The sequence below is a fragment of the Schistocerca serialis genome, chromosome 3 (genome assembly GCF_023864345.2).
Source record: "Schistocerca serialis cubense isolate TAMUIC-IGC-003099 chromosome 3, iqSchSeri2.2, whole genome shotgun sequence".
Classification (NCBI taxonomy): Eukaryota; Metazoa; Arthropoda; class Insecta; order Orthoptera; family Acrididae; genus Schistocerca; species Schistocerca serialis.
Genome location: NC_064640.1, coordinates 912,174,411 through 912,189,346, shown reverse-complemented (window position 1 = coordinate 912,189,346; position 14,936 = coordinate 912,174,411). Strand labels below are relative to the sequence as shown.

The 14,936-nt window shown below is 36.5% G+C and overlaps 1 protein-coding gene across 1 annotated transcript in view; it reads left to right on the top strand.

Annotated features, from left to right (window-relative positions):
* The window catches only part of LOC126471168 (dystrophin, isoforms A/C/F/G/H-like), an 881,357-nt gene that overhangs the window by 674,670 nt on the left and 191,751 nt on the right, over positions 1-14,936 (top strand). Inside the window, exons 12-20 of the mRNA XM_050099271.1 lie at positions 516-754; positions 1,041-1,208; positions 2,832-2,954; positions 3,136-3,418; positions 4,975-5,204; positions 7,971-8,128; positions 8,227-8,404; positions 11,148-11,337; positions 14,790-14,932. Of these exons, the coding sequence (XP_049955228.1) occupies positions 516-754; positions 1,041-1,208; positions 2,832-2,954; positions 3,136-3,418; positions 4,975-5,204; positions 7,971-8,128; positions 8,227-8,404; positions 11,148-11,337; positions 14,790-14,932 (1,712 nt within the window). The remainder of the gene's footprint in view (positions 1-515; positions 755-1,040; positions 1,209-2,831; positions 2,955-3,135; positions 3,419-4,974; positions 5,205-7,970; positions 8,129-8,226; positions 8,405-11,147; positions 11,338-14,789; positions 14,933-14,936) is intronic.

Here is a 14,936-nt window from a genome sequence, read left to right as displayed (position 1 = left end):
GTTTTCATGAATTTTTTTCATTGATTTTCATAACCAGTTCATCAGTCTCTAGGCTACGCCTACCACTGCAGTCCTCATCGTGACCATTGGTATGGCCATTTTTAAAATCACTCAGCTTTTGTTCATTATTCCTTTTCCATACACATCACAGTTGCAATAAATTTCAGTTGGTTGGCAGCTTCCTCCCCCCCCCCCCCCCTCCCCCAAAAAAAACCCTGATCACAGAATAGAATGCATCTCCTAAGTGGCAGGATTTTCTATTAACACATCACAGAAAACAAAGTAGCAGAGAGACAAAACACACACTACCACTGCTGGATGTGTACAGAGTGTAGGAACGTTACGGTCCCAAGATGGCAGCTGTAGCTCACCCACCACCGCGATAGAACAAAATGTCTGTTACTTTCAGGATAGCCCTCGCAGTTTTAATCACTATAATAGTTGTTTCTTCCACATATCCATATTTCCCATGTGCCTTTGAGTTCCCATTTTAAGTTTGAGATTATCTGTTTCAGCATATGCTCAGATGGAGGACCAGCTGACAGCTTTGGGAGAGCGCTGGGCGCATATATGCCAATGGACAGAAGATCGATGGGCGCAGCTGCAACATCAAGCAACAGTATGGGGTCCAGTTACAAAGAAGCTACAGTTTGTGCAGTCAGCACTTGATACCTGTGAAACACAGCTTAAAACAATGGAGGCTACACCATTAGAGGAGATGGGCCAGGTTATGGAAAGAGTTCGCACACTGCAGGTACATGCTATTTTTGGAACATTGTTGGAATGCATTAATTTATTGGACTATAGGTTGACCATAATTGTAAGAAACTGAACTGTTATACGTGTTTTCATAATAAAAACATTTGAGAAAATTTGGAGTTGATTTTGGCCTGTCTGAAATTACGTTGTTTTGTGTGCATACACACTTTTGTGTGTGTATGAAGTACCTAAATTGTAGCATAAAATAGAATTGGCCTTAAATTAACAAGTTTAGATCACTTTTTCTGTTTATATTCACAGTTACATGTTTTCCTTTGTAGACAATCCGAGTTGAAATGGATGATCACCAGAAAAAAATCATTGCCCTTCAGGATTTAGCTCAAAAGCTACAGGCCGGTTCTGCTACTGACAAAATTCTTGAAAAGATAGAAATGCTGCAGGACCGATGGGATGCTCTGATACAAATAATGGAAGTTCAAGGTCAACGTGTAAGTCTAATTCTGTGTACAAACTTGTTCAGTGTATGTATAGAAACGTCAGTGTTAAATGATTTCCTTAAGAATATAGCAGTTGACTAACATATGGCTGTTAGTTGCAGAAATATTTATTACCCTACAGTAATTGCAAATCCTGTTCAATGTGGAAAATTGTTGTCTTGACACAGTTACGTTGCAGTGTTGGAACAGTGTGTGTCATGAGTATACCATGTTAAATGATTCTTCTATTGCTGCTTAGTAAAACAACTTCATGTTTATAAATGAAAACCACAAAAATTTGGATGTTCCATAGTATTAACTTATACAGTTAACTGGTTTTCGTTGTGCAAACTCTTCGAACCACGATGTCACATTTGACCATGCAATTACACAAGATGTCTACAGTAGGGTACATGGATTCCTGTGGGGAGGGGGGGAGAGGGGTGCTGTTAGTGCGGTAACCCCCTTGTAATAATAGTCTATGTACAGGTGTGGTTGGTTCTCCTAGAAATTGGATAAGTACTACACCAGTCATGACCTTACTCTGGCTGAATAAAGGGCACCAGAAGGAAGGACAGGTGTTTACATGATGGTAGCATTGTAAGCCAAAAACCAGTAAACTAAATAAATTAATATTGTAAAACATCCACTTTTGGTGCTTTTCTTTTGTAATTTGTAGGTGTATGTGGTCCTCTAAGCTCTGAAGAAACAAATTTGTAAATTGATATATGTTATGTTTCTTCTTTGTGTGTCTGTCCACTACACAAAACCACCACATTATGGTGAATGATTAGCTTTACCCATTCCATTCATTTAAAAATATTTATAGAACACTCTGAATTCTTCGCTGCAGAAAGTGCCAAAATATTTACCATGAATATTGTATCCCACTACACCAATATCGGGGACGTGCCTACATTCTTTGTATTTCAGTGTCTTGTAGAAGATTTTCGCAGTTATTTATATTTTTTGTTTAAATGAATTTTGTTTAAATGAATTTCTCGTGAAACAAACTACAGCATCAGCCTAACAGCTACATAATTATCATACAAGCTACACTGATATTTTAAAAAGATATAACTTCCTCAGAAAAATAAAATGGAAACAAGGCTAGCCTTGACAAAACGAGCAATTAGAAGATGTCATTTAGGAAAACTACATTTTATTTGTCTGTGTGAATGAATGAAACTTGAGAGAAAATAACAAGTGGCTACATATTGTTAAATAAGAGAACTTCTGCTTATTTCTCTGATTTTCTTCATTCAGTTTTATTTTCTTCAGAAGAAAAATTATTGAGATATTTGCATTGTTTTCTGCAATCTCTTGACCCTTTTCCCAGCCCATGCACGCTAATGCATTACATTTTTATTCATTATTTCTCCCCCATCTGCTCCAACTACTCCCTTTTTGTGTAGTTTGGCTAGAAACTGTTACCATTATTCTGCTGCTTACTCAAAAAATGTATCAGTAAGGTTGATACATGTGTTCCTTATAAATTGATATTTGATTAGTAAGGTATAATAATAATAATCAATCAAGTGGATTCACTTTGTAGTATAATAATCCCTTGGTACTGATAAAACCTTAAATGTTAGGGTGTACCTTATTCATGCAGTTTTGTTTCCTTTCAAACAGATAAATAGCTCCGGATTTGAATTTAGCATAAAACCAATTGCTACTGAAAGCAGGTCTGAAGTATCCTCTCAAGATGATGAATGGAGCAGGAGTTCTAATTTTACTTTGCAGTCTAGTCAAGAGGTAATGGTTTTACACAATTAAAATTTATATAAATTTTGATTGATGCTGTCATTTTCAATAAATGCATATTGTTTGTTGGTGAATTTGTTGCTGGTTTCGTCATTCACCAACTAACATTAATGTCTGCAGAGTTCAGAAGATCCAACATGAATAAAAAAAAAAATATGTTATGTGTTTCCAGATTCTACAACACGCAAGTCCAAAGAAACGTCGTCTCGCAACTGTTAATCGGCTTGAGTTTGATACAAAACTTGCACTTTTTCAAAAATGGTTGGACCATATTGAATCAAGGTTAGATACCTGTAAAGAAGGAAGTAGTTCTGAAGGCAGCACATTTAACAACTACAGTTTGGAAGAACAAATAGCAATTTATGAAGAAAGTCAGTCAGATATAGAGATTCATGAGGAGGATTATAAGCAGCTTGTAAGCCTTGCCAAAGTGATGATAAGGGAGCTGCAGATCCGTAAGTTACAAACTTTGCATGAGGTTTCTCTCTTCTACAGTTTGATACCTTAAGAGTTAAAACCTTATTCATTCATTTGCATTTTTGACTGCTTGTCACCTCAATATCAACACATTTATAATAATATGAAAACCTACTTAACAATCGTCATCTTAAACTTGTGCAATGATATGAACATGATGATTATTGATATTTCCAAAGTTGTCTTTTCTATACTGTAATATCAGTTAAGTGATAACTGTGCAAACATTAAAATATCTTAAGGATCATCAGCTGGTTGGCCAGAAACAATCATAGAACTTACACAATAATTAGGCATAATACAGTATTGCCACCATCTGGTGTAAATGATACATTGACCCCTGGATTGGTAATGTTTGTGTTTCCAGCATAAAGTAAACTTGGTACAGAGAAGAACCAACATAGTTAGCTGCTTCTTGTTTAACAACAACAGAGTGCATTTGTTATGTCTGATTCTGGTAGTGCCATAAGCTTCCAAAACATCATGTTGTGAGGTCTATTAAGGTCTCTGACCAAGCAACCTGCAACTTTCCAGGCATTCATTACTTAAGAAAAAATAAATAATTCAATGCAATTTCAGTTTACTTACATTCCAGTAATCATTGTTTCAATCATTAGCTTTTTCATGTGTTGGTGAAAATTATGTTTTTTATATTTTTAATTATACTGATTATTTCTCACAGAATTTAATGGAACAATTATCACCTTTTCATTGTAAGAATTTAGTTCAGCTGATATTTGTATGTAGATGCAAATATTTACATGTTCTCACTATGCATCTGAAGCCTCTGCAGGCACTGACATGGGACCAGTTTATTTATGTTTCTGTCTCCTCCTCAGTTCTAGCATCTTGAAGGCAACACAATCATGATGTATACATTATCCTGTTGTACAGAATAAAGAATCTGTGGGACATGAGAACATGTTCTAAGGCCATATGAAACATCAGATTTATACACAGTCATGTCTCGTGAGCAAATTCCGGTGCGTCCTCCATGTACCCATTCCACTCCCTTCTAATAACTAATTTCCATTTAGTGTAGGGAGGGCACTAGGAAAGTCCAGAAAGGCATTGAAATTGGTCTCATAACCAGCATAATAGGCCAGGAAGCTATAGGATTCCAGTCGACCACTTACATGTAATACATCAGAGGCAGTCATATGGTCAGTTGTGTGTATGAGAAAGGCTCATAATTAATTTTCTCCTTGAACTATTCTACATCCAGATCAAGTATTCTTTTGCATGTTCAGTGCAGAGCCACAGGATGTTTGTTGTCAATTATCGTAAAAGTGGCAATTCAGTGGAATCTGCGTGGGTGTTTTAACCAGGATCATAAGATTCTGCCAGAATCATTTGGGGGAGTTTACATTGCCTAATTCAGAACAGTGGCCCTACTTTTTGCCTTGGTTTTGAGTTCATAATTTATATTATTATTATTATTATTATTATTATATTGTTGTTGTTGTTGTTGTTGTTGTTGTTCTTGTTGTTGTATTTTGTAGATGTAATCTTTTTATTATTATTATTATTGTAGAAAATGAACAAACTGATGCAGAAGAAAAAATTGTAAATGACTTGGAAACAAGATGGCATGGTGTACAACAGTTACTACAACACCGCAGGCAAACTATAGATTTTATGAATGATAGAAAACTCTTTTATAATGAAGTTCTTAGTTTAGAATTGCTGTTGGAAGGTTATGAGAAATGGCTCGAATCTCCAAAAATGTCAGTGAGTCTTGCGCATCAGCTTGAACAATGCCGGGTGAGTAACAGCTACAGAAACACAAATACTTGTGTTATATTGTATTACTATTTTTCCCAGTTGCATATAATTTAAAATTGTACTTACATCTTATCACTTTTAAAAGTCAAAAGTTTGACTAACTAAAACTTTTCAATCGAGGATGATATTATTATATTTTCAAGTATTATCACTCAAATAGTCCTTGGTGTATTTTCCTGCAGTCTCAAAATTCTTTCATTGATTCTGTGTGTTATTTGATTCTCTCCAACTTGTAGCAAAATAATTTATCTCAGTGGTAGACAGTTGCTTGCTAACATCATTGTGAGCTCTCAGTTTATGGCACTAAAATCAGAATGTGAAACAACCACAGTCCAAATTAATGGCAACAGTAGTCATTATTATAGAGCATGCAGGTGTTAAGAGAAAGAAATCATGTAGTCTTATGTCGTTATCTTGATTTGGATTTCTCTGTGTTCTCTGGGGTAGCCGATGGCTTGCAGTGAAGCAGCAAGTCTATGGGGAGAGGAATGTGGGATGGAGAAACAGCTGGCATATGGGATAGAAATGTGACACACAGGCACCAGAGCGGATGATTTATTTAATTTATAGGTTCTTCCATTATGTCTTGGCTGAAAAATTCCATATTTAAATTTGAGTAACAAGTACACATTTCTTTCCTATTAACTTTTGTCTATTTCAAACTAGTTTTCAGCTTATTAGGCCAACTTCAGGAAACAACTGACTAGCGTCTGAAAGGGACACAAGTTCTTAAGTAATCGAACATTGTATGCAAAGATATAATCACTTGCATAGAGTGTTGTGCATCAAACTTGTTTTTTAATGTTGAAATACACTTTACATGATGGAAAATGTTAAGCATAACATTGTATTACAGGTTAAATGGTTATAATGTTAAATTTTGTGAGGTCTTGACATTGGCTGATTAACTGTTAAACTGAGCCTTTAGGCAATGGACACTGCCTAAAGTTTAGTTTACAATGTAAGAAAAACATGTTTGTTGCACATTAATGAGGAGTGCTCAGTTTAAGAGTTAATCAGCCAATGTCAAGACATCCCAAAATTAAACATTGTAACCATTTAACCTATAATATTGTGTTGTTTAATTATTTATTGTGTTTAACAGTGTCCATTGTGTAAAGTGTAATTTCAATGTTAAGAAACAAGTTTGATGCACAACACTCTATGCAAGTGATTGTTTCTTTGTCTATAATCTTTGATTACCTAAAAACTTGTGCTCTGTCAGATGCTAGTGACTTGTTTCTTGAAAAGGGCCTAATAAGCCAAAAACTAGTTTCAAAAAACAAAAATCAGTAGAACAAAAACAGTGTACATGTTATTCAACCTTAAATAGAGCTGATGAATTTGTGGAGAGTATGATGACGATCACATGGAGTGGGTTGAGAGGGAGTGGCAGGACACAGGAAGAGGGGCTGCAGGGTAGAGGGTGTTACTGTGATGGATTTTTGGAGATTGAGATAGGAGGATTACAGGGGCATTGTATATGTTGCAAGGATGACTCTGATTTGCATAGTTCAGAGAAGCTGGTGCTGGGGTGATGGCACGGATTTCGATGCAGCCATTGAATTTGAGCATGTTGTGCTCATAGCATGTTCTGCCAATGGGTGGTCAACTCTGCTCTCAGCCACAGTTTGGTGGTGGCTATTCATTCTGATGGATAGCTAGTTGGTGGTCATGCTCACATAAAATGCTGTGCGGAAATTGCAATAGAGCTGTTATATGACATGGCTGCTTTCACATGTGACACAACCTGTTATATGTGGCATAAGCTTGTGATGGAAGTACAATAGGATGTGATGGGTGGGTGAATTGGGCAGGTATTGTACCTAGATCTTGTACAGAAATATGATCCCTGAGGCAAGGGATTGGGGTAGGTTCGGTGCAGAGATGGTCCAAGATGGTGTGTAGGTTGGGTGGATGGTGGAATACTGCTTTAGGAGGGATGGGAAGGATTGTGAGTAGGATGGCCCTCATTACGTTGACTATCTATTATTGTGCACAGAAGAGAGTAGCAACCTACTCATGAGGCTTTACATCTTGTCAAAAATGGTATTTTGCCACCTACCCATCCTACACAATGTCCTGGTCCATCCCTATGCCACTCCCACATCCAGCCCTTGCCACAGGCAGACCCTTCTGCAAGACCTGCCCAATTTTCCCATCCAGCATGTCCTACTCTAGTCCTGTCACAGGCTTATCCTATCCTATCAGAGGCAATGCCTCATGTGAAAGCAGCCTTGTCATACACCACCTCTACTGTCATTTCTGCACAGCATTTTGTGTGTGCATTACCATTAACCAGCTGTCCACCAGACTGAATGGCCACCACCAAATTGTGGCCAAGAGCACAAACAAACTCCCTCACTCTGGTGGTTGTCTGTCTTATTCCTATCTTGTGTGTCTGCTGTCTCCCTCAAAGCCATCAGTTACTCTTCCCCAAACACTCCCCTCACTTCATGTCACTTTCTCCATCTATTTACCCCATCATACACAACCTCTCACCTCAATCTACTTGCTGAAGTCTCAAATACAGTCAGTGGGATGTGCAGTGACTAGTACAAAGTGTTGTATATGACTGAGACTGGCACACATCTTGGAGCAACATGCAAACCCTGAATACTCGACATCTCCAGCCTTCTTAATAATTAACACAAAGTGAAAAGTCTATGACAGTCCTCCATATTTTTTGATGTGTTTGATCAACACAGTTTTTTTGTAATTTATAATTATTAAAATTTGCTCCAGGCTAAACTCAAAACTCTTAAGTCCAATGAAGAGCGCTTCACAAAGTTGAAAAAGAGATCAGCTGAGCTCTCTGCAAATGAAACTGCAGGACCTTATGCTGAAGATATTGATGCTGATGCAGACAAAGTTCTTCAGAGATGGAACAGTTTATTGTTGAGGTAATGGAAGAGAGCTGTTAATTCTATAAAAAGAAAAAGTGTGCACATTTCAGTATTTTGAATTGTGTTGCTGATTTCCAACATGCATTATTATTTAGGCTGACTGAAAAACAGACTGAACTAACCAGCGCCATTGATAGAACACCACCCAAGAAGTATCTTGAAGCAAAAGAAGCACTGATGAAATGGGTGCACAATGTTGAAGGTGTGCTGCTTTCAGAACATGCTGTTGTGTCTGATATTACCACAATGGAAGACCAGCTTCAGAAGTTCAGGGTAACATATTTCTACATTCTATTTTTATTAATGTAATTTTCATCCAAACAGTATTGCTTGGAACAGTCTTACACCTTCTTTTAAATTTGTACTACTACACACCTCTATTATAACACACACTCGTAGCAAAAGGCAATTGAGGGACATGGTCCGCATGAAGGTTTTGTGTCTGTTTCTAATATTATCTTCAAAATTTAGTCCAGAAACAAACAATAGTGACTGTTTTGTTTATATAACAGCAGCTGAGTTGTAACTAACCTGACCTGGAACTGCATTTTGGAAGTCTTGTAACCTTTCTTCTTTGATCATCCTCTTGCTACTGGTGGATTTGATGAACATTTTTAAAGTAAAGTACACAGCTTTGCAACTATTGATTATTGATCTCTGCATGTTTATTGACTCACAGTGTTCACCTGTTCTCTGATTATCTTTGTAACATGTGAGAATTCAATGTTGGACACAGATCAGTAAGTAACACTAATTAACAAACATTTTCAATGTTCACTAGTGGCGGTCTAACATATTACTTTACCCAGCTCTGGCATAATATCTTTACTGTCTGAATGTTGAAACATTGGTTATGCAAAAGTTCACAGCTAGGTCCTTACTGACACACACAAAGGAACTGTACATTTTGTACTTCATGGTGGTTAAACACAAACTGACTGAAATTTGCATGATAAAGCATAAACCAAAAACTACATGATGTTTGCAATGTCACTAGCAGACCAACATAGTACAAACTAAACAGAAAACTACATAATGGGATGTAGACTGTTCGCATAATAACTGTTAGATTCCGACAGACTTGATAACATATTGTCAAATAGATAGTTAGTTACATTTTGATTCTTAAACACAGAGTGACACAGGCTTTGTGTACTGCACCTACTTACAGGTCTGCATGATATGGAAAAATACAATTGTTTGAATTATATATTTACTACATTGTAAGTATTTACATACAGATCTAAAAATTTAAAAGGAACGAAGACACAATAGACAGTGATGTAAGTTTGTTCAACGAACAGCAGTACATTTAGAAAATGACAAAATAGTGCAGTTCATTGTTAAAGGAGATTCCCAGAATTTGCTAGAAATTTTTGAGAAAGTGAAATTTTCTAATTGGAATAATGAACAAATTAACAAACCAATTTAATGAAAACTGGTAACTTTTGGAAACAAAAAAGTTGGGGGTATAAAACTATGCTACTAAATTTTGAATAAATTACATTTTAAGATGTGACCATTCTAGAACATGAAAATTATGAGTATGCATAACTGTTAAAATTCATAGTTTTTGGAAAAAATGAAATGTTTTTGAAAAAAGGATAATCAGGGCTTCAAATGAGCTATACCATTACCAAAACAAATAACATTTTGCTTATAAAAAATTTCACCATCCCTTGGTTTGCATGTATAGCAAATCACAAATATTTCTCTGAATAAAATATTTGCAGGTGAACTAACTATAGTACAGTCATCAGTAATTTGAAAATTACACAGTGAATAATAAAGTTTTACACATCACTGCTTGAATAAGAAATTCTATACTGTTGTATACGTATTATTAATAAAATGAGATCAGAAGAGGAAAAAATGTTAACATTAGGAGTGGTATATGAATAAGTAAGATATTCCAACATTGCTCTGTAACACAATTCCATTATTGTTACCTATAATGAACACTATGAGAAGGGGAGAGCAGTCACCAAATGTACAATATCTCAAAAATTGTAGCTAAATGTTCAATGCATGCTCAGAAAAAGTATGACTGATTAGCAGTCATGTCAAGTGGTACACTTCTGTTTCTCATGTGAATCCCACACTGTTTGCCTTCATATGTGTAAATTACTAGAACAACTGTTGCTGGATTGTCATTACTTGCTTGTTTCTTTTCCCACCATAATTGGGGCACTTTACCTATCAGACCACCAGTATTGGCTGAAAAAATGGATTTCTTGGAAAAATTTGCTTTTTTTGGTTAGCAGTAGTCAAATTTTGAACATTATTTCTCATTATGCACCATGAGAATATATATTCTACACATAAGTTTAGCATAATCTGCAAAGAATTTATGTTGTACTCTTCTATTTGAAGTAATCTCCTGTGGGGCACACTAGAAAAATAAGAAAGTGTAACAGAGTTTCTAGGAAATTTGTAAAGACGTCAGTTTGAGAATAGTTTCATACATATAGATATGTCATGCAGTTACAGTTAAAGTGAAATGACAGAATTTGTGTGTAGTGAATATGCTACACTCTCTCAGGACTCTACCTTTTTATTATCTTATTGGACAAATTATTTGTTTCACGTGGGTTTGAACGTTTAAGTCAGAATACAAGACTGACTGTGGAGAGCAAAGTGAGAGGCTCTGAAATGTGACTGCATATTTGGTGTAAAGCAATATTGCAGCAACTAATAAATGTATAATGATGGTGATAATATTTGATAATGATGATGAAATGAAAAAGAACTGTTATTAGCTGGGTACAATATGTAGCAAATTTCATGATGAGAACATTCAAAAATTGATTTAATGTTATAAGGTGTTGTACTGAAAAGAAGTAGTAGATACATACTTGCATGTACATTAAGAAACATCGTGTTAAAAAAAGCATAACTTGCTTATGGAATGACCTTCATAATTGTACCGAAATTAAGTCCTGTGTGGAACCTTAGGTAATATAATATGGAATGCTAAATGGAACTCATTATTAGCAAAAAAATATTTATCATACAGGAACTACAAAACACCATTGATGAACAGCAAGACAGTTTCGAGTACGTGAACAAAACTGGGCAAGAGCTGATACAGTATGCTGGTTCAGAAGCACAGAGTCAAAGATTAAGGGAAGAGCTCCAAGACCTAAATACACGGTGGAGTGATATCCCAGCCATCTTAGAGGAAAGGCAGTGCAGACTTACGAAAGGTAAGTAATTCGTTATTATTATTAATATTATCATCTGAGACACTCACAAAATATGACCCATGCAAACCACACTTAGGTTGACAAAAAAACTTAGTTCTCCATTACTTTTACAGTGAAAATAGGCTGAGGAAAAATCAAAAGTTTGAAAGCAATATACTAAAAAAAATTACAACTATGCCAAAAATGAAAAAAAAACTAACACTGATAATGATACAGACAAACCAGGTGCCACATTATAAGTAAAATAGGAAGAAAGGGAAGAAATTATTTCTCCAAAATAAAACCGTTAATTTGTTGGAAGATTTGTCAACATACATTGCGGGGGGGGGGGGGGGGGGGAGGGATTTGGTACACCTGGAAAGATGACATCAGATTTTCATCTGATGATGGCACATGCCACCTGGAGGATAGTAGATGTACTGATAACGGTTTCAATGTCACCTGCCAACAGATAGCATAGCTACCATAGCATCATCTGTGTCAATCCTTTAATAGGGAATGCTCACAGCCAGAAGGCAGAAGGCTCAGTATGGTGTAAACTTGTGAAGCAAGTGGGCAACCATGCCACGGAGAAACACTTGTGCTCCTTATAGCCAACTGAGCGAGTTTGAAAGGGGTGAAATTGTGGCCTTCCAAGTGGCAGAGTGGTCCTTTTGGAGAATTAATACCAAAGTTGGATGTGCTCTGTGAGTTGTTCAAAGATACTGGTATCAGTGGTTATGTGAACATTCTCATACCCTCAGATGATGTTCTGAACATCCACACAGCACAGATGCCCACCAGGATGACCCCAGGCAGCAGTGGCATATCATACAGCTACCACAGCACAGGTGAGAGGGCTTGTGAGCCTAGGCATGTCTACACAAACTATTGTGAAGTGGTTATTAGTAGTGGGACTACAGACACACACAACTCTAGCTCATCTTCCACTCACGCCATGGCATTGACATTGCATGGCTCGACTGGTGCCATCAGAGGATCACTTGGAAGATGGAATGATGTGCCACAGTTTTCAGCAATGAAGGTAGATTCTGCCTGCATGCAAGTGACAGTCATTTGCTCATACAATGTAGACTTGGTGAGTGCTGTATTGTAAAGTGCATTTTTCCAAGGCATACTGGTCACACCCAGGTCATCTGGTCTGGGGAGCACTAAGCTACAACTCTTGTTCACCTTTGGTGTTTCTGGTGGGGACAGTAACCAGCACTAGTTACATGTAGAATGTTTTTAGACCCATTATTTTGTTGTTCTTGCAACAGGAGGGTGGTGTGTTGTTCCAACAGGATAATACTTGCCCACACACTACCTGTGAAACTCAATGTGATCTTCAAGATGTGCAGCAACTTTCCTGGCCATAAAAATATCCAGACTTGTCACCAATTGAGCATGTGTGAGATATGATGGGATGAGAAGTGACTTGTGCTACTGGTCAACAAACAACTCTTACAGATTTACGTGAATAGGTCAAGCAGCCACGATATAACGTATCCCAGGACAGTATTCACCATCTGTATGATTAACTGGATGCCAGAGTCAGCACCTACACTGTGTACTAATTTGGGTGTTTCAACTGTGTTCTTGATCTGTAAATGTAATCATTTCACGTACCCCATATGCACTGTTGCAACAATAAATCTTGAGTGACTTGAAAACCTTGAAAAGGGTGTCTTCATTTTTATTCCAGCAATGTTTATTACAAGAGACAAAATCAATAAGAATAGTTGAAGTTTGTATAATTTTAGATTAACAGAATTTATATAGGTAAAACACACAGAATATTAATTGGTCACTATTTATCTAGAAGATAAGTACATAATTCAGTCTGTCACAGCACTAAAGAACATCACTGCACATGCTGTTTGTGCACTCATATCTGCTTTGCCCTTTAGTCTACAATTTCCCACTACTGTTTCCATGCAGATGAGACTTGAAGCATTTTGTTAATGAGAAAGATACAAGAGGATGCATATGAAAAAATGAAAAGTAGGTCTGTTGAGATAATATGTCGTCGTATTTTATTACACAAAAATTTTGTGTAAAGAAAAAGCTTGACGGAGAAACATTCTTTTAGGATTCATACATTTTTGTATTAGGAACTTATGACGGAATATAGAGACATAGAATATGTAGCAATGTGGGAGAGCAGTCACAAATTTGAGCCAAGAGAATGAGTAAGTGAGTGAGTGAGTGAGGTTATGTAATAGGAATGTACCAAGCAGTATGTTGAATGATTCAGAAACTAAACTCTCATTAAAGAGAAGTTAAGTTCATATTCTACACAAGCCATTTTGACTCACGTTATCAATGGCTTCTTTAAATTATTTGAGGGAATATCACAATTACTTTTTCAATGTCTCATGGCTAATTTTTCTCTAGGTCCTTCAATATTTAGCTAACATTGCCTCTCAGTTGGTGTGCTGTTGACTCATCATTGAATGATAAAGAAAAGTTATGGGACCAGAAGGCAGAAATGTACAGATACAGCATTAAAGAATTGGAGACAATGGTAAAGGTGTAGTGGCTTTTAGCCACAAAAAGCTCATTCTAATATAGTGTGAAATCAGTTACAGTGTTAGTGCATATGAATGAAGACATAACTGTACTTGAAAGAACAGTGGCAAATAAATAGATGAAAACTACTGAAAGTTCGTAAATGGAAAATCAAGGAAAGTTCGAAGTAAGTATAATAAATAAATAGAGAGGAAAGCGCCAGGCAGACAAAAACAACGAGAAAAGCAGTGCCCAAATAGATGGTTAGTTACATTTTCCAAAGTAATTTCTGTGATGTACCATAGTGACCCAGAATGATTCAGTTTACTCATCTTTCTTGTGTGAGACATCAGCATGGAAAACACAGGACTGGACGGAAAATATAAAGGAAAAGATGGAAAGAAGACATTGAATGAAATAAAATTTTTATCACTTACTAATTTCACTTCTGCTAAAACTTTGTGTGTGGCATGTAAAAATAGTGTATCACAAAGTGATTCAGAGTACGTGATGAACTGCAAGTATCCCCATAACTAAATACATATCACGGTACTCAAATGAAATGAGTTTATGCAGTCCCCCTCCCCAATTAGGTCCCTACTTAATGAAGTCCTCTGGTGCTCAGATCAGCCTCATTATTACCTTGTTATCAGTAAATTTGTTACTGACTGGTAACACATAATTGAAGGAGTAAGTATAATCTCTCATTGTTGAATGGGTGAGGCATTGGGATGTCAAAAGACACATACAAGACTGAAATAGTCCCATTGTTTTTGGCAATGATTTTTCTCAAAGTTAATAGACAACAAAAAGAACATGCATATGGTGACATTTTCCTGGCTGGATACATTAGATACACACCCGGATGTTAATTACCTGAACTGGCCATTTCAGTTATAAAATTCACTTTGTATTAACTTAATATTCTAAATGTTATGTAACTTGTTTCTCATTTGTTTAAGATGTTGAAACATTGCGCCAGTTTAATGATGAGATGGATGGTCTCAATTCATGGCTGCAAGAAGTTGAAACTTTTCTGCAAGCAGATGATGCCATACCAATTGGTGAATTAGAGACATTAGAAGCCCAACTGGAACAGTCCAATGTGA